Source organism: Natator depressus, chromosome 27 (assembly GCF_965152275.1).
Source record: "Natator depressus isolate rNatDep1 chromosome 27, rNatDep2.hap1, whole genome shotgun sequence".
In the NCBI taxonomy this organism is placed as follows: domain Eukaryota; kingdom Metazoa; phylum Chordata; order Testudines; family Cheloniidae; genus Natator; species Natator depressus.
The window spans coordinates 16,337,338-16,357,924 of record NC_134260.1 but is presented as its reverse complement, the minus strand read 5'-3'; the positions used below and the strand labels follow the sequence as shown (position 1 = coordinate 16,357,924).

At 42.2% G+C, this 20,587-nt stretch overlaps 1 protein-coding gene across 2 annotated transcripts in view; it reads left to right on the top strand.

Annotated features, from left to right (window-relative positions):
• The first annotated feature begins 815 nt into the window (after nucleotides 1-815).
• MPP3 (MAGUK p55 scaffold protein 3) overlaps nucleotides 816-20,587 on the top strand; it is a 52,829-nt gene continuing 33,057 nt past the window's right edge. For both annotated transcript variants that reach the window (XR_012636383.1, XM_074940599.1), the window contains exons 1-5: nucleotides 816-955; nucleotides 10,332-10,440; nucleotides 14,192-14,310; nucleotides 15,714-15,791; nucleotides 17,809-17,889. Coding sequence is in view for 1 of the 2 variants with exons in the window: in XM_074940599.1 (XP_074796700.1) it covers nucleotides 10,416-10,440; nucleotides 14,192-14,310; nucleotides 15,714-15,791; nucleotides 17,809-17,889 (303 nt within the window). In the remaining variant the exon portion in view is untranslated. The remainder of the gene's footprint in view (nucleotides 956-10,331; nucleotides 10,441-14,191; nucleotides 14,311-15,713; nucleotides 15,792-17,808; nucleotides 17,890-20,587) is intronic.

The following is a 20,587-nucleotide window of genomic DNA, read 5'->3' as shown; positions in this document are numbered from 1 at the left end:
TCCTATTGCACCAAATAACATTGTTTCACTATTACCTTGTCCTCCCAACTCATCTGTTCGAATTTCTCCACCTGTTATTTCTTGTCATATTATACAAATTATAAATTGTTGGAGCAAGAACTCTTGCGTGTGTATAGCACCCAAAACAATGGAATTTTGCTCCCTGAATGAGGCTTCTAAAGTGTTACCGTAACAAACATAATTTTAACAGTCAAATTTTTCTAATGGTAAAAGTGCATGTTGTCTTCATTCATGTTTTCCATAGTCACCTTCAGAAAGAGCCTAGGCCTGGAAAATTTCCTGCAGAAAGCTGAATGTTTTGGGAAGTTTTGGACCACCAAACCACCACCAAAGTTTTGGACCACCAAACAATTCAAAGGGAAAACCAGAGAGAAATGTAAACATTATTATGATCCCATTGTACCCCAGGAGCTTCACGCTGGAGGGATCACCTGTATCTGAACACTGAATCGGTTGAAAGCCTGCACTGTTAATGGCCTAAATTCACCATGGCTACAAGAGGTGAAAGCAGGGTGTAGTTCCCCCACAAGCCCAGGTTCTTAGCTTTGCCCTGTTTCCCTGGGGAAGGGAGGCGGCGGGTTCTGTGCCCGCCGGATGGCGCTGTGGGCGGGCACCATTTCCTAGGAACCCCAGGGCATGCCCTGATGCCGCACATCTGGGCGGGGCTGGCGCCCCCTTCTCCCCCGCTGGGGACTGTGTTCTCCTTTAATCCGCGCAGCCACACAAAGAGACGGGGGGAGGCAGCCCCCCCGGAGAAAGGGGATGCGATGGAGGCGGTGCGTGCGGCTCCGCTGCTCTAGGGCGCATGAGCGAGGCGCGCACGGGGCTAGAGGGACGCAGACACGGGGGATCTGCTCCTCTCGCCACAGGAGGCAGCCCGCCGCCTCAGCACTGAGTTTCGGCCCCCGCCGGCAGGCAGCTCAGGGCCCCGCAGGTAACAAGCCCGGGCGGCTGCATGTCCCTGTGGCCGCGGCAGTAGCGCGCTCCGCTCCGCGAGTCTCCAGCAAAGACATCGGGGGAGGAAATTCCGCTGTAGCGCAGCAGGCGGGGGGCTGGCCGGGCCCTGCCTATGCTCCGCTCGGGGAGGCTGGCCCGCGCTTGGCCCTCGCTCCACCTGCAAGCTCCGGATGCTGCAGGGGCAGACTCCTGGGAGCTCGGTGGGAGGATGGGCACATGGCGCTGGAGGCGGGGGGCAGACCTGGACCTGGACCTGAGCGATTGCACGGAGGTGCTCTGGCTTCTCGCTGGGGGAGGGTTGTGAGGGTTCTTGCCTATGCCACGTCTTGGGGGCATTTCTGCTGCCTCAGGGCAGCAGCATGACATTGAGCCAGGCGAGGCCAGTGCACAGCTCATGCTCAAGCAAATTGGTAAGCAGGGTCTAGTATGAATGCATCGAGCATCTCTCTGTACAGAGGGCCAACTTCATCTGCCCAAAGAGCTGAGGAATTCAGCAAGTGAAAACAAAGATGGAGCGTCCAGGGCAAGTGGGCTAGATTTTTTACTCTTGTTTATTTTAAACCAGCCTATGGACATCCTCAGCTACAAAGAGGCAGCAGAAATGTGCTTCTGCTGAGATGAAAGAAAAGAATTAGCAATACCAGTCCGTTTAATTCATAATTCGGTTTCCACAGAGACTGCAAGAGGCTGAGCTAATTAAAATATAATTGAAGGTTTAAAATTATAGTGGGTGCCTGCATTAAGGGGAAATTATTTAGATTATGCTAAAAATAAACTGAGCAGTTCAGGTTAGTGTTATCAGAAGATCTTAGAGATTCAAGCCCTGCTTGACAGGTGTCAGTTTTTATAAGACGAACTGCTTGGTTCCTTGCAATTGCACTTCTTTTATGTGTTTATATATCTTTTGAGTTATCTGGCTTACTGGCTATTTTAAGAGAACTGTGGCTGTTGTATTTAAGCACCAAACAAGGCATCATGTTATATAACTGCACTCTGGGGATTTGAATAGTTAATTTTTTTTTCAGTGCTCAAGGGGCTTCTTGCTTAATACAACAGTAACTCAGACACAATTTTTTTTTTATTTCATTACACTGTAAAACACTATACTTGAATCCCATAATTAAGTAAAAGGTTAGGTAAGCCGTGCTTTGAATTTTCTTGGTAGACAAAAGTATAATGTCTCCAAGAAACTGAAGTCCTGCTTAACAGCAGACAGTCATGAAGTTTCCAACACCCAAAATTTTATAATTCATATGCCTTTCCTGACCTATTATAAATAGTGATTTTCTGGAAAGATGTTGAAATGCAATTGTTTTTGAAAAACAATCTATCTTGGAAAGTATGTCCTCAATACTGATGCTTCATTCCATATTAAGCCACAAACCAAGTTTGGAAACTATATAAACATACTAGAGCAAAACCAATTTCTAATATAGTTCAGCCATCCAATGTGGACAGGCCAAAAAATGTCAGAATCCTATTTAAAGATTCTGTTTGGTCCACCCACTACAGGCTGACTAATCTTCAGCTGGAGCAGTCCAAATTCTGTTTCTTAACCAGTATGGATAGAATTTAAAGAGTCCTCTCCCTAGGCCATGAAGCTGGTCAAACCTTCTGCCCCAATCATAACTGAGCAGGAATAAACTTAAAAATGAATTAGGGTTTTGGAGAGTGCCCAGTATGAGAGAAAGAGTGCATCTCAGTGAGTTTATGCCTTCAGTGTTGAAACGATACACGTGTATTGTAATTTGTATGTTCAAAACACTAAGTTTTGCCTAAATTTATTAGTGACCTAATAGGCACAGGACTGAACCTACTAGCTGGAAACCAGTATTAGGACAAGAGGTGCTCACCAGCAAAGCCCAGGGGGAGTGCAGTTGGATTGTTAGGGTATTGAACTGGAGTTGGGAGACCTTGCTATTTCTGGCAGACCTGGTTTCCCAGGTCCAGGCTGAAATTTCTGATCAGAACGAGTGAGATCCACCCACATCAGAATACTGCAGCTAATTGCCCAGTGGTTAGGGTACTCACATGGGATGTGGGAGCTCCTGATTCAGTCTCTGCCTAATTCAGACCAGAGACTTGAACCTCAGCCTCCCATGTCAGGTGGGCGTACCATGGATTTATTTATTATCTGTCCCTTTCCTAATTGTTCCTAACATTCTGTTAGTTTTTTTGACTGCTACTGCATATTGAGCAGATGTTCTCAGAGAATGATCCACAATGACTCCAAGATCTCTTTCTTGAGTGGTAATGGCTAATTTAGACCCATCATTTTGTATGTATAGTTTGCATTATGTTTTCCAGTGTGCATTACTTTTCATTTATTGACACTGAATGTCATCAGCCATTTTGTTGCCCATTTACAAAGGGATCTCACAAAACTGAATAATTCTTTGTAGTCAGTTAGGACTTAACTCTCTTAACTCTTAATTTCATATTGTTTGCAAACTTTGCCACCTCACGGTATACCCCTTTTTCTATATGTTGAACACCACAAGTCTCAGTACAAATCTCTGGGGGACACCACAATTTACCTCTCTCCATTCTGAGAACTGACCATTTATTCCTACCCTTTGTTTCTTATCTTTTAACCAGTTACAGATCCATGAGAGGACCTTCCCTCTTATTCCATGATAGCTTACTTTAATAGCCTTTGGTTAGGGACCTTGTCAAAGGCTTTTTGAAAGTCCAAGTACAATATATCCACTGGATCACCCTTGTCCACATGCTTGTTGACTCCTTAATCGAATTCCAATAAATTGGTAAGGCATGATTTCTCTTTACAAAAGCTGTGTTGACTCTTCCCCCAACAAACTGTGTTCATCTATGTGTCATTCATTCTGTTCTTTACTGTAGTTTAAATCAATTTGCCTGATACTGAAGTTAGGCTTACCAGTCTGCAATTGCCAGATTCACCTGTGGAGTTTTTTTTTAAAATTGGTGTCACATTAGCTATCCTTCAGTCAACTGGTACAGAAGCTGATTTAGGTGATAGGCTACATGCCACAGTTAGTAGTTCTGCAATTTCATATTTGTGTGAATACCATCTGGTCCTGGTGACTTATTACTGTTTAATTCATAGAATCATAGAAGATTAGGGTTGGAAGTGACCTCAGGAGGTCATCTAGTCCAACCCCTTGCTCAAAGCAAGACCAACACCAACTAAATCATCCCAGCCAGGGGTTTGTCAAGCTGGGCCTTAAAAATCCCGAAGGAAGGAGATTCCACCACCTCCCTAGGTAATCCATTCCAATGATTCACCACCCTCCTAGTGAAATAGTTTTTCCTAATATCCAACCTAGACTTAACCTAGACCTCCCCCACTGCAACTTGAGACCATTTCTCCTTGTTCTGTCATCTGCCACCACTGAGAACAGCCTAGCTCCATCCTCTTTGGAACCCCCGCTTCAGGTAGTTGAAGGCTGCAATCAAATCCCCCCTCACTCTTCTTTTCTGCAGACTAAATGAGCCCAGTTCCTTAGCTACTCCTCATAAATCATGTACCTCAGCCCACTAATCATTTTCGTTGCCCTTCGCTGGACTCTCTCCAATTTGTCCACATCCTTTCTGTAGTGGGAGACCCAAAACTGGACACAGTACTCCAGATGTGGCCTCACCAGTGCCGAATAGAGGGGAATAATAACTTCTCTTGATCTGCTGGCAATGCTCCTACTAATGCAGCCCAATACGCTGTTAGCCTTCTTGGCAACAAGGGCACACTGTTGACTCTTATCCAGCTTCTCGTCCACTGTAACCCCTAGGTCCTTTTTTGCAGAACTGCTGCCTAGTCATTCGGTCCCTAGTCTGTAGCGGTGCATGGGATTCTTCCATCCTAAGTGTAGGACTCTGCACTTGTCCTTGTTGAACCACATCATATTTCTTTTGGCCCAATCCTCCAATTTGTCTAGGTCACTCTGGACCACCTCAGTGTATACCCTAACACTCTGGACCCTACCCTCCAGCATATCTACCTTCCCCCCCTCAGCTTAGTGTCATCTGCGAACTTGCTGAGGGTGCAATCCCTCCCATCATCCAGATCATTAATGAAGATGTTGAACAAAACCGGCCCTAGGACTGACCCCAGGGACACTTTGCTTGATACTGGCTGCCAACTAGACATCGAGCCGCTGATCACTACCTGTTGAGCTTGACCATCTAGCCAGCTTTTTATCCACCTTATAGTCCATTCAGCCAATCCATACTTCTTTAACTTGCTGATAACAAATTTATCAGTTTGTTCCCAAACCTCCTCTGTTGATACCTAAATCTGGAACAATTCCTCAGATTTGTCACCTAAAAAGAATGGCTCAGGTGTGGGAATCCTCCTCACATCCTCTGCAGTGAAGACCAATGCAAATATTCATTTAGCTTCTCTGCAATGGCCTTGTCTTCCTTGAGTGCTCTTTTAGCACTTTGATCATCCATTGGCCCCAGTGATTGTTTGGCAGGCTTCCTGCTTCTGACGTACTTAAACAAAATTTGCTGTTGTTTTTTGGGTCTTTGGCTAGTTGCTCTTCAAATTCTTTTGTGACCTGCATAATTATACTTGACTTTTCAGAGTTTATGCTCCTTTATATTTTCCTCAGTAGGATATGACTTCCAATTTTTAAAGGATGCCTTTTTGCCGCTAATGGCTTCTTTTACTCTGTTGTTCAGCCATGGCGGCCTTTGTCCTCTTACTATTATTTTTAATTTGGGGTATACATTTAATTTGAGCCTCTATTATGATGCTTTAAAAAAGTTTCCCTGCTGCTTGCAAGCTTTTCACTCTTGTGTTCCCTTTAATTTCCATTTAGTTAGCTTCTTCATTTTTGTGTAGTTCACCTTTCTGAAGTTAAATGCCACTGTGGTGGTCTTCACTCCCCTCCCCCATATGTTAAATTTAATTTTATTATGGTAGCTATTACTGAGCGGTTCAGCTGTATTCACCTCTTGGACTAGATCCTGTGCTCCTCTTAGGACTACATCATGAATTGCCTCCCTTTGTGGGTTCCAGGACTGTCTGCTCCAAGAAGAGCAGTCATTATTGGTGCTTTTCAAAAATCTTTGTGAGTGTTATAAAGTTTCGTCGTCTGAATCTAATTATACGGCAATATCTGGGAGTAACAATGGCCACGTACCCTGCTTCCCAAACTGGACATCCCAGATAAACAACTTCCTTACTGTTAAAAAAACCCCATCCTGACCTTTTTTTGTGCTGTATTCTGAAAGTCAGCAGACTCTGGCTAAAATGTAAACACTGCCCAGTACTTAACATGGCAACTGACGGAACCTCAAACCATGAACTATGAAAACTGTTCAGTCAATGAATTACACTAATGTACACAAACATAGAATTTAGCTCCATATGTTCAATACTGCTTGAGCAGAAAAAGTGATTTGCTATATTACCAGTTCCTATAACAATCAGAGTTGAATTGAACTGATATTATTTTGTTCAGCCCTCAAAATTTAAAAGATCTTGTAAATGTTTAGGTTCCTGATTACAGGTGTGTGTCTTCAAAAGCAAACAAGTGTACCTTTATGATCTTTATATAAAACATTTTGAGTCAGTAGTTACGGTAATGCTCAAAACATCAATTTTCTAATGTAGAGGTTAGAAGTTGTTTTTTTTTTCATGTAGTTTGTGTGGTGGTTCTTAATAGGCACTCAGTATTTTAACTGGATTTTATAGCTAATATTTATTAGTGCCTTATCTCGTTGATATCAGTTATAATTTTAATTTGTAAAGTACTCTTGGAGAGATATGTTCAATATACAGTATATATTTTAACATGCTAGTTTATATACAGTATGTGAAACTTTACTGATTTGGGGTGAAATTGATTAGCACCTCAATGACAGACTGCAAAATGTTCCGCAGCATGCCAAAAAGAAGAATCTGAAACTGAACAAGAAATAAATTCCAGATTTCACTGAATGAGTAGAACACACACTCAACAAAGGAGTTTAGTTGGGCCCAACAAAGGTGGTGGCGACTGTACAAATGAAGACTCCAAAACAAAGAAACCTTAAAGATTCATGGGCACGTTAATCTAAGCATATTGATCCCAAATTTGTTAAGTGCTCCACTCCCTATGCTGAGTGAGGATAGCTGAGAATGACAAAAAGATGATTGGCAAAACAAGAGCTTTTGAAAATAAAAATAACTTGTTACAGTCACATCTTCACTCAAATACTCTGAGATCAGCAAAGAACCTATGGTCTCAGTTGATGTAAACTAACATGGGTAAGGGGCCTGTCCTGCAAGATCAAGCACTTGCTTCTAATGCACTGGCTAACCCAAAATAGAACTGTGCCCATATTGAAAAGAAAAGCTAGCAATTGTTTCAGGTAGTGAGCTGTTTCAGTAATGTTTATGGGAGAAATAAGGCTAGCTAGAAACCGATTATAACCAATCACAATACAGAAATTATTGCCCAAAACACTGCCTAGACTTAAAAAAAAAAGATCACTAAACTTCTTGTCCAATGTGAAATGCGGGCCTGGAAAGGCCTTCTTATACCAGACATGTTTTCAAAGGAGTTTGAAGTAAAGACTCACACAACCCATTCCCAGAACAGTATTTGAGAAGCTAAAACAAGAAACACAAAATGCCTCAGCTGAGCCTTACAACAACCTCAGAGAATAAATTTAAATTGATGACCTACAGAATTATCCCAGTCACCTCCAACCATACTTTTTTGTGGGTACTGTAGAGATTAAATTGTTGCATTTGATGGATTTCTCTACCGATGACATGTCATAATACTTACAGCAGGAAGCTAGAATCAATATTTAACATTGTAAGAATATCACAATATATATCACAATTCTTTATTAGGTCACCAGTTCTGAAAATTATGGGCATGGCAAAAAACTTGGTACCAACCTCTTGAACCAGACAGTTAAGCCTGAAGTAGTTACAAGCAGCAGTATGCCAGCAAACTAAAACAGAATGCCAAACAGGATATCATTATTGCAAGTGAAAGAGAAGGTTAGATTTAAAACAAAGTGGCTGGTGACTTGCTAAGGTAACACCTATATTATTTGGACCAAGATCATGCATCGCACCCACTTTATAAATTGTAACAATGAAGGTCTGCATCCCAATTAACAAAACGTACTTTGGAGGAAACTCTTAGCATTCACTATTGATACTGTAAGAGGCAGGATATTGGGCCAGAGGGACTACTGGACAACATTAGAGCTCAATCCTGCAAGGTGCTGAGCGCTCTGGGTATGATTCAGCAAAGTGCTTAAAGCATACTGTATGTTGAGCCTCAAGCACATCAATAGTCCCCATTGACATTAATGAGACCACTTGGTTTTATCTAATACATAACCTTTGCCTGCATTAATGCTTAATTTGATATTGGAAAATGAGGGAGGTTATTCAAATGATTGTACCTTGACGGCCTGTTATTGGAACTATGTAGAAAAAGGAAAGTTTAAAAAAGGATTGACTACAATATTTTCTATGGATTTAAATAAAATAAATTGGCTTAACATAGCATGACAAACTTAATTATAAGGAACATTTTCCACATACAGTAATTCACCCTCTGCAGGGCATTATATAATTAATCTGCAGAGCATAAAAACAAATTTAGGTATAAAAAATCCCTAGTGCTTTCCCCTAGGTTAGTAGGGGGAATATCTAGTTTGTTTTAATAAAATAACCAGATTCAGTGCACTGTCTAAAGAAGTGAAATTCTTTGCAAGTTATGTCATACATTTTTCGTTATGATTATTTGTGACAATGTGCTCAGCCCTGTGGAAGGCACAGATGTTGAGACCAGACTCTGCCCTAGAGAGTTTACAGTCTAGATTTGGTCTGCATTGTCTGAACAAACCTAAACAGCAGCAAGGAACTCCCAGGTCATGGCGGGTGGGGGAGACTTATTTCTAGTTTATTGAGCTACTGTTGGAATTTTGCAAAACTAACATGCTTCCTAGGGGATCTTATTTTTCTATAGTTGTAGTAGACTCCTGACTTTCTGGTTTTTCTCCCTCTTTGCTAAATTCGTAACTCTGACCCACAGCTCACCCATTGTTTGTTTGTGACACTGACTGAATCCACTAACTACATGCAAGTGAAGTTAAATGAAGTTTCAGCCCGGACTGTATTCATGAGCTTGAGAGAACTGAGATAAAGTTTTCTTTGAATGGTAATACCCAGATGGACTAATTAGACATTTCAAAGCAGAAAGGAATGCAAACGCAAATACTATTTTGAGATTAATATCACAGAGAGTAAAGTCACTTCTATAAAATCCTGGGGGAGCTGGACATCACTAAACTGACAAATGCCACCAAGCAATAAGAAAATGAACTATTTGAGGATGCAGTCTTCATAAACAATATTTAGATGAGAGGCAACATATTGAAACTACTGTCACATGACACTGGAATGAAAGAGGCAAGTTGGGGGAGGTAATATCTTTTATTGGACCAGCTTCTGCTGGTGAGAGAGACAAGCTTTCCAGCTGCATACTGGAATGAAACTTTGTGACCTGTCTGTAATGACTTTGCCAAATAAGACATGTAGTGTGCAAAGATTAAAGCATAAAGGGCTTTTTTCTTAGCAACCTTTGAGTGCTGTTGCATATTTCTCTGCAAAGCATATTTTAATTAATTTTACAAGAGTAAAGTACAAAGATTGTTTTGGAACCCCCAATCCGTTTACAACTCTCAATAATGGGTGTTTTGTCTTGAATGTATGATCTCAAGAGGCAGAGTAACTATTGCTATTTGAAATTGAGAAATGGTTCACTAGTGGAAGGGGAAGCATAATAGAGAAAAGAAATAACAGGGGAGTACAATGAAGTAGCCCTGCTCTAATTTATGCTACCTTCTCCTCTAAGAGCCAGAAATAATTGACTTCAATGAGAGTTGCACCTGCTTATGCCTGGACCCAACACTGTTCCTACAGAATGCAAAACTGATATATGATGGCAGCTCTCTCCTCCTGCTCCCACCGAGTGTTTAAGTCCCTTCTGGTCCTCCTCTCCTATAGCATGCTCCTGCTGCCTCATCACCTCCTAGCCACTTATCAGTTTTCCCCTCTGTCGTATTCCTGAAGTGCCTAAAATTGTGGACTAATAAGCAGAGGAGCTCGAACAGGCATGGAAATGGCTATTTTCTGGATTATGCTGCATCAGAGAGCTGTGCAACACCTTGGCAAAAAGATATTATGTTACTATTTGTAAGGCCACATAACTTCATTGCACATTGGACCCTAATCATATTTATCCCAAGCAACCTACTAAAAAAGGATGCACTAAAATGAAGATGCTAGCATTATACAGGATAATAAAATATCTGTATGTCAGATACTTGACTTCAGACATTATCTTTCCTTATTTCAGGATTCTTTCTGAATCACAGTCCTGCAAGAAGAAAATCATTTTGGTTTAAGTTGAACATTTGTCTCTAGCATTAAGACAACAGCTATGCCAGTGCTATCAGAAGATTCAGGTAATTGGTCTGCATGCTTTCAATTTAAGAATGGCTGAAATCCTAGTATGTTCTCACACAAAACACTATCTGTAATTTAATTTGTTAAATTAGAGTTGAGAATGTACACATTTATTTCCCATCAATGCAAGTACTAAAAATCAAGGATATCACAGTATGAGTGGGACTGGATAAAGAGATGTATTTCAGGAGGAACTGGATAAAGAGATGGATTTCAGGAATAGTTTGGTGACACACCTGGAGTTCAGTAATGTAATCTGGTGGCCGGGCTCCTACTGGACAAACATAGGCCTGTCAGCATGTAGCACTGTTGTCTATGCATACATAATAATGATAATTTTCCTACAGTTCTGATACTTTTTATGTCACTTCTTGCTAACAAAATAAATAGCACCTGTTGTGACAATATTAGCAGCGTCAGTTAATAGGAGCTGACAGATCATGGCATATCTATCCATCAGCTCAGTTGGTGCAGACTTCTAAAAACATTATTTCATTAGCTAGCATAATGGGTTTCGGGAAGGCAGCATGCAAACGTCCGGTATGGTATTTCTTTCCCCTTCCTGTGTCTCAACTTACCTTTCTGCTATGGTACAGACCAGAGCTTAGTCTTCAGAACTCTGTCTACATATATTGTACAGAGTTAAATCAGATAGGAGAGTGACAATCTCTAAAGGAAAATGTTTACTAAATCTCTGAATATATGAATGCTTAAGAGTTTACTTATTACTTTAAAGATAAACACTCGCAGGATTTTTTCCCCTAAGTTTAGTACTTGATACTATCACAAATTGAAATGCACATATCTGTGTACACTTCCCTAGGAGTCTTCTCTAGGAGGATTTACCTTTCTGTCTGTGGAATGGTATCCAAACCCTTTGTAGGACACACAAGCTCCTCAAAGTCTGGGAAACAAGTGATAGCTCCACAGTCTCTTTCAAACTCCCTTTGAATCTCTGCAGCAACAGTCTGCAATTTGCACAGCCTGCAGAAATTCTAATGTTCTTCTCCAGTGAGGTAAAGAAGCCTGCAGTCTGAATCTAAAACTGGCAAAAATCCCTGGACTGTAGTCCTCACAGCACATCATCCTTGCATTTGCACTGTTTCACCACTGAGTTTTTCATGGCTCCCATTCTTCCGATTTATAAATTCCTCCTCCTCCTCCTTCCATTAGTTCCACTCTCAGAGCATGTCCTGCCAGCCTGCTTGCCTACAATGGAAATCACATTCAAACCGCTAATGGACTGCAGACTTACTAGAGCTAGGGAGGGTGACTCTGCTGGCTGGGCCAGAATCATCAAGAAACTGGGTAGGGTGGGCACTAGGTGTACCCATTAGCTGTTTGAATGAGATATGTCTCTATTGCAAGTGGAAGCTTGCCTCCCAGCCCAGATTGGCAGACCTATGCTAGCTTTACTTGAGCTAGTGTGCTAAAAATAGCAGTATGGTTGTTGCTGCATTGGTTTGAGCTCAGGCTAGTCACCTGAGCTCAAACCTAGAGGGTTGGGTGGGCTTGCACTCAGGTTGCTAGCTCAAGCTGCCACCCCGCTGCAACGTCCACACTGCTATTTTTAGCATGCTCTCAAGCAGAGTTAGCACAAGACTATCTGGGAAAGGAGGCATGCTGTCAGCTGCAGTGTAGTCATTCCCACAGAGTCCCCCCCTTGCCTGATTCTTTAGTGGTTATTGATTATTATTGATTTCCCATTAATTACTAATTCAAAGAGTTGGGGATCATGGGGTTCTAGTCCCAGAATCAGGCACAACAGAAGCAAAGTTATCAAGTTCGGGTTTCCCAACCCGACACTGATGTGCACAACAGTGACACTCACTCTGAGGGCAAAGCAAAACTTTACTCATTGGGCTAATAAAACTACTTAAAGACACAACTGCTCCAAACCACATACAAAGATAGCAGTAATATAAAGTGACACTGATATTTTTTACCATTCCTTACATATACTCACAACCTTAGGAATCTGGTGGTAAGAGACAAGCAGTCATCTCCTCTGTCCCTGGCATGCCAAATAAGTTCGATGGTCCAGATCTCTTTGACATGGTGGTCTGGCCTATTATAGGGCCTGATATTTTCCATGAATATTCATACAAATGCTCATCTTCCTTTGCCCATATTGAACTTCCTCACCCTAATAATGTTGAGGTATCCTTATTCTATATTGGTTAGTATATTAATTATTTTAACTTATCATGTACGTCAGTTTGTTGCCAAGGCAAGTTCATGGTTAAGCATCTGCCAGCATTTTTATCCTAAAATATTCAAGCCTAGTATCAGTTCAGTGTTCCTGGTATTGTTTTGTACAAACTCCCCCCTCCAGCACAATGTTCCCACTTCCCCAAAACTCAGGGTCACTGTTGGGCAACTTACTTATGCTAAGGCTCATAGGCCTCAAAGCCTTATGCTAATTGCTTAAGCGAATGCCTTACAGGATATAGGCCTGTAGGTTCCTTGCGTTACTGCTAACTTGAATGCTAAGCTAGCTCTGTGGGTAACTCCTCCACACAAAAAATGCCACCCACCTGCCTCAACAGAGGGGGACTTTGATGGGGCCAGCGGTGAAAGGGGACAGGCCCAGCAGTGAGGAAGGGAGACACTTGCTAAGAAACACCAGGTATCTTCTCCCCTGGGAGTCAAGCATCCATTGGCCAGTTGTGGGGATGGGTGCAGCTTATCCAGCATTCCCCACCTCCCAGGGTTTAACCTGGGGGGGCCCTGTGGTACTTCTTTTGGCTCCATTCCAGGTGGGATCTTTTTGCTTTCCTCGCAGCACCTTCAAGCCATAGTGGTTAAGTAGGAATGTGCTCAATACCTAATTGAGGTACTTGGGTTGAGTTGTTTGTTCGTTGCAACTTGGGGCCAGTTTCCAGTGCGGTTAAGAGAATAACCAATGGTTCCCAGAGCTAAAAGACCTGGGGTTTTGGTGATGGGCCTTGGGCTTATGGGATAGGGTAAGACCTTTTGCCCTTTGCAAGCTGAGATCCCCACCCTTCTGCGCCCTCTCTCTCTTTCATGGGGTGGGGGGAGGGTCTAGGATTCAGAGACAGCTGAGTCCTGCCAGATAGGCAGAGGAAACCTGTAACTTGGGGTAGGTTTATATGGTAAGGAGCCCTGTAACCCTTACAGTGGAACAAATTAAATGCCTGGTACAGGACAGTATGAGTAATAGGTGGGTAGTGTCCCCCTCCCCTGTGTTAAAGTTTAATAAAAGTTGTGACCTTCCACTTAATTCCATGTATGTGTTTATCTTTTTGCAGCTGTGTCCACATCAACAAAAGATGGATCCTTCATACTATTTCTTTCCTTATTTACACCTTTCAATGCTGCAATGCAAGCAAGTGGGTTACTCTAGCTTAGGTCCAAGATATAATGTAGATGAGTGATTGGATATTTCAAAGAAATCTCAATGTTATCGGAATGCAGGGAAACATCAGACACAGGGAGCAAAATTTTACTAGTTGTGATTTTTACAAGTCTTAGAATCAGTGGATTCTGCCTTTGCTGGTTTTGGCACATGTAGAAAATTCATGTGAGATCTGCTGTTTAAGAAGGGAGTTGAAAATCAAGAGCAATGATTGGAAATAAGCTGCAACTCTCAGTATAATCTTAATTATCAGAAGCACAATTTTATTGTGCTGGTCAAATAAAATTATAAACAATGCAATAACAGAACTCAGATAAGAGATGTTAGTTATCCACAAAGCTTTTGTTCTGTACATTTTGCAATTAATTTAGGATTGCATGAGACTTTGGCCCTGTTGACATCCCAGCTAAGACCTGACTCAAATCACAAAGAAGAAATGGGATTCCTTAGAGATGTCTTCAGTGAAAAAAGTCTGAGTTATCTAATGAAGGTAAATGTTTATTTCACAAAATTTCCTTTTCTTTGTGGCCTGTATTTCTCAGTATTCTTAATTTCTTTGCCACAAGGCTTACTTGTTTTTACATAGAAGAGAAAACTGAACAGAGAAAATACGTATATTAAAGTAACTTTAAATCAACAAACATGAACAATATCCTATGAAAATTACTCTTTTTTGCTTGCTTTGAAATGAAATTTCTGCCTAGTTTTGAGTGAATGTCATTTTGAAGCTGGAGAAAGCTGCCATCACTAAGAATCAGAAGGGGGGATTCTCTTGTCACATAATTGATATTTTCCTTGTTAAAATAATAATTTTCTCTATTTGGAGGTTTTTTTTGTTTTTTTGTACTGTCAATTAACTAATTGATAAATGCAAGTATCAGTGCCCAGTAATGAAAACATTTGAGTATAATAATCAGAATTTTCCTTTAAACTATGGAACCTCAGTTTCACAAGATATTCTCCCATCTACAGAACTAACAGCAGCAAAAATATGAGCAGGACTATTCTGCTCTTGACATGGATCATTCATTAACACACAGGTCCCCACATTGTGGGGTGTGCCCCCCTTAGGGGGCATAGAAGAACATTGGGAGGGCATAGGGGGCATGGGCCAGCCTCCCTAGGGGGCGGGGAGCCTACACCACCCAGTTTCGGCCCTTGCTCCTGGCCTCGCCCCCAGCTTTGGCCCCTGGCTGTGTCTCCGTTCTCAGCCCTGGCTCCCGGGGAGGGGGCGGTCAGGGCTAAGTGGGGGCACGACCCTGAAAAGTTTGAGGACCACTGCATTAACACTTATGATATTTGACAAAAGAATATGCCCTTTTGATATAAAAATATGCGTCATGGACTAATAAAAAGTGTCCAGAAGACTAATTTGAAGAGTACCACTATAGAATTAGTAATGCCAGTTAACACACAAGTAATATTAGAATGTTCATTTAAATCCTTTTCTTTGCTGATTTTTTTTCTTTGCTCATCATCACTGATGAGTATATCCACCAAAGTAGTGATTTGATCCTGCTGTAAGTCTGATCACCGAGGTCTGTATATGGGCAGAGTACTAACACACAGCTGTTAGATGATTATTTAAGGCAAAAGGCCAAAGACATTAATCAAGTCTTCTTTTTCTTCCTCCAAGCTACGCTGCGAGGGAGATTCTTTCAAAGAGGCATAAGGGATTTAGGAGCACAAATTGGGCTTTGTGCTCCTAAAACCCTCTGGCACCTTTGAAAATCTCCCATGCATTAGTTCCCTTGATGATAGTTCCTTTGGGCATAGATCCTTCTGGTTTCAGCAATAGGACTTTCAGCTGATGACCTCCCATACGTTGCAGGATCAAAAAATCAGAAATTCGTGACCTTTGTAGTCACTTACCTGAAAACACCTGTGTTTCAGATTCATGAAAAGCTCCGCCATTATGAAAGACAGAGTCCAACTCCTGTTTTACATAGTGCAGCAGCTTTAGCTGAGGATGTAAGTATGTTTGTCCAGTAAATTCTTTTTAATATCTTAGATGCGTAAGTTACATACTAAAGAACCGAAAGTCTCCAACTGACGTTACTCTTGCCTGGACTGAACTAAAACACAACTCAGATTTTTAAAAAAAAAGTTGATTCCTGTTTCTGTTGCTACACATGACTACACAGACTCCTAAAGGAAGATTTGAGGGAGCATTTGGACAGAATTCACAGCATGTGTGACTGTGGGATTCACTGCCACAAGATATTACTGAGCCTAAGATGTTATCATAACTCAAAAAAGTATTGTCCATTTATATGGATAAAGAAAAATATCCTGAGTTATAACAGTAAATATTACAAAACAGACAACAGCTTTGGCAAGGATATAAGTCCTCAGGTTTCAAGGTATAAATCAACCTCTAGCTAGTGGTGGTTAGCAGCAAACTTTTCCCTGGAGACAGATTATCTCAAGACTGGCTACTGTGTGTTTTTCCCCTCTGAAGTAGCCAGTACTAGCCACTGTCAGGGACAGGATACCAGACTAGATGGAACACTGGTCTGATCCAGTCTGGCAAGTCCTGTGTTCCATTCTTCTGCTTTAGGCAATTGTACTTTCAGCAACTTTTTACACTGAAACAAGGAAGTAAAAGAATAACTGACCTTCAAATAATTAATTTTAAAAATTGAGGTTTCCACATTTATGCTGTTAGCTTTGGAACTTAAAACACCTCTTTTAGTTTTACTGTTATTTAACAAATATATTCAATATACACAGTAAACTAAGTTGCATAAAACTCTACAGAATTCTTTCCCGTTGTTTTCCCACTAAATACACAGGTTGGAGCTATCAGTGAATAATATTGATCTTCTTGTCAGTTTTTTCCCCACCGTCATAAGGTATATAGGGCAGGCCCTGGGCCATCCCAGAGTTGTCCTCAGTGTATTTCTGGGGAAAGGGCTATAGTGTAAAAGGAGGATTTAAATCACCTTTATCCTTCCCCTCCCCGCCCCCCGCCCCAATCCTGGGCCAGTCTTAGTACACAACCTAGAACAGCCCCAAGGCTTCTCTAAGTTGTGCTTGGCTGCCTAGAGGCTCAAGGAGGAGTTCTGGTATCCAGGGATTGCTGAGAAGCAGGGGGCTACACACCCTACATTGATTCTGTGCCACCTGGTGGTTCCCATTCACAAAATGGGAATCCTGCAGGGACCAGTTAAACAGTCTCTCTGGCTGCTTTGTGGTATTGCAGTAATGAGCATGGTATAAACACTGAAGAGAATGGAGAAACATCACAGCGTACATCTTTCTGGCTTAGGAAAACTTGATAGAACTCATCTGTACCCATTTATAATTGATCAGGAAGGTCACTCTTCAGTGGTACGTGAAGTTGGTCTCTGAGCCCCCTACCCCCAACATGCAATAAAAACTCCAAGGCCCACCTGTGCCACAACAACTGTTTTTCTGCATATAAAAGCCAGGGCCGGCATTAGGAGGTAGCAAGCAGGGCAATTGCTTGGAGCCCCCATGCAGTGGGGCTGGGCTTTCTGCCCTGGGCCCCTGTGAGTCTAATGCTGACCATGCTTGGTGGCCCCCCTGAAACCTGCTCACGGCCTTCCTAAGGGGTCCCAGGCTCCTGGTTGAGAACCACTGCTCTAGCCGGGGATGTAATCATGTACTGGAAAGCCTGGAAGTATTTGGAATATTTGAAATGGTTTATCAGATCCCCATGACAATGTACTAGTAAAGGCTAGTTAATCAACTTAGAGTTTAGTGTTGGTGTATTTGTGTAGGGTTTACATCTAAAGGCCTCAATTTTTGTCCATTTTCAGGCACTACTATAATATTCACATAATAAAGCAGGTTAGAGGCATGCATATCCTTCAGGATACATGCATATTTTATTGAAATTGCCTTTAAATGCATATTTCAGTTACTGTTGCTTCTTGGAAACATGACAGAAATTAACAAACGTTGACCAGAAAATCCAGTTGCAAATATATTGCCTTATGTTCTTTTGTTAATACTTTTTAAGGTAATTGAAGAGTTGCAGACTACACCAGTGAATAATGAAGAAAAAGAGCTGCTTCAGCTATTGTCAACACCACATCTTCGGGTAAAACACATACTCTTAAGCAATGCAATTCTCAGCATGATTCCCAGACAGAAAATATTGTTAAGGGCAAGTTACAACTAAGATTACCTAAGAGGAGGGGGAGACCCCAAATATGCTTCCTAAGGATTGCAGGACTGGGGTTCTAATTCCTACACATTTTAAGAGGTGTGCAGAATCTGTCTCCTTCTGCAGATCGAGGAGACCAGGGGTTTGTGGCATGTGGGGCTCCTAATGCAGAAAGGGTCATTGTCCTTCCCTCCTACATATTTTCGAAGGTGGGAGACGAGAGCATTGTCCCTATCTTACTGCCCCCACCAGCCCTCTGCTCACTATAATCCATCCTCACCACCACACTGCAGACCTCTTAAGTATGAATCCTGTTTGGCCTCTCTTTGTTAATCCATGGAGTTTATTATGGCTCATGACTGTTCTGAAGAATTTATTTTAACTCATCTGTCTCAGTCAGTGCAGGATCCCTGGAGCTGTGGGAGAGCATAAATTACCAGAGCCCATGTGCTATTTGGGAGAGCCTGTTTAAAATCTTAGTTACTTTAAAAACTGGACTGCAAGCAACAAAACTTTGGTTCTGTGCATTAGCTCTTGAGTAGATGAGCCCAGTGAACTGTTATTTCTCTTCTACCATTTGTTTTGTTTTTGACAGTGTTGCAAAAATAAGTTAGAAGAAGCGGTGGAGCCTCATGGTCATGTGTCTATTTCAGTTGCTATTATTCAAGAACCCCTTCTCCACTTTTACTTCAGTTTGTTGAAAAGTTATGTTACAGGCCCAGCTGTAACCTATTAATTTGGGGGGCGGGAGCTGGTGGATTTTATTTGGCTGCTCAGTAATCATAGGACAGCAGTAATTAAATATTATAAATACAGATTTTGCATTTACAAAGCACCTTCCTTCCCTTTCAAGATTGCAATATGTTTCACAAACGTTAACTCAGTTGGGCTTCTTTGGGAGCTAGTCAAGACATTTTGGCCACAAATCAAAATGTAGCGAACTATATTTTTACTGGCATGCTGCTGCCAGCCGGGGTCCCGGCCACCAGCCCCGCTCAGCCAGCTGCCTGCCTGGGTGAACGGAACCCCAGGCCAGCAGCAGGCTGAGCGGGGCCGGTGGCCAGGAGCTGGCAGACAGAACCCCAGACCAGTGGTGGTCTGGGGTTCTGTCCACTGGCCCTGCTCAGCCCGCTGACGGTCTGGAGTTCCGGCTGCCGGCCCCGCTCAGCCTACTGCTGGCCTGAGTGAATGGAATCCCCGGCCAGCAGCAGGCTGAGCAGGTCTGGTGGCTGGGACCCCAGCTGGCAGGAGCTGGCGGAACCCCACACCGGCAGCGAGTGAGCCGCTGCCAGTCTGGGGTCCTATCCGCTACCCAGCTCAGCCTGCTGACAGTCTGGGGTTCCGGCCCCTGGCCCCTTGCCAGCCTGGGTCCCGGCCATCTGCCCCGCTCAGCCTGCTGCCACCTGGGATACCAGTTGCCAGCCCCGCTCACCTCGCTGCTGGTCTGGGGTTCCAGCCGCCTGGCCCCCTGCCAGCCGGGGTCCGGGCCTCCGGCCCTGCTCAGCCCTCCTGCTGCCCTGGGGTACTGGCAGCGAGCCCAGGGCTCTGCAGCCCTTATCAAAAATTACACCACAATTAGCTTAAAAACTTGAAAACTGAATTTTTTTGTATATTACAGTAATCGTTTAAAATGTATAATGTTAATAAATACATAGGTTTGATGAAACAAAGTAGTTGTACTTATGTGCCTGTGCTTAATTTGTGTTTTCAATGATTTACCTTCTAAAAAAAATCTCGCATATCTCGCACCCCCAGAAAGGGCATCTCTCACCCCCAAGGGGTGCATGCACCCCAGGTTAAGAACCACTGCACTAAACTGATAAGATCATAAGATCTGCATTTTAATTTAATTTTAACTGAAGCTTCTTAAACATTTTTAAAACCTTGTTTACTTTACATACAAGAATAGTTTAGTTATATAATGTAGACTTTTAGAGAGAGACCTTCTAAAAACGTTAAAATGTATTACTGGCATGCAAAACCTTAAATTAAAGTGAATAAATGAAGACTCTGCACACCACTTCTGAAAGGTTGCCGACCCCTGTGCTATTGAAAGTTAAATTAAAAAAAGAAAAGAAAATGTAGCCATAGAATGTGATATTATAATATACCAGTAGACTCCCAATAAAGTTGTATGGTTGGTTGTCATCTAAGCTTCCAAATATCCATTATGTGAAATATTTATTGATGTAAGACAAACCCTGTAATGCAGTCTTTCCAATTTCTTTTCTCTAATGCTAAATGCCTCTGTGGCTAGATCATTCCAGGGAAGAGCAAATGACTGGTGCAGATGAAAAGTGTAAAGGATTTGCCTGCAAAAAAGGCAAAGCATTATTATACACAAAAATCTGTACAAGCAAGATCATTTTAAAGGGTGACTTGAAGAAGCAGTTAAGTACTTTCTTTATCATCCCTCGCTTTCAGTTAGTGCGTGGTCCTGTTCCTACTGATGTCCATAATAAAACTCCCATTGACTTTGGAGGTACAAGATCAGGCCCTTAAAGGTGAAGGGAAGAGGAAATATTCAGGATTCTTTCTTTGAGTATGCAGGTGTCTTTTTAACGCAAATTGGATCTTTAGCTTCCTTTTTCACTAAAGCAGGCAGAGCAGAAACTCATTATGTTAGCTGTGA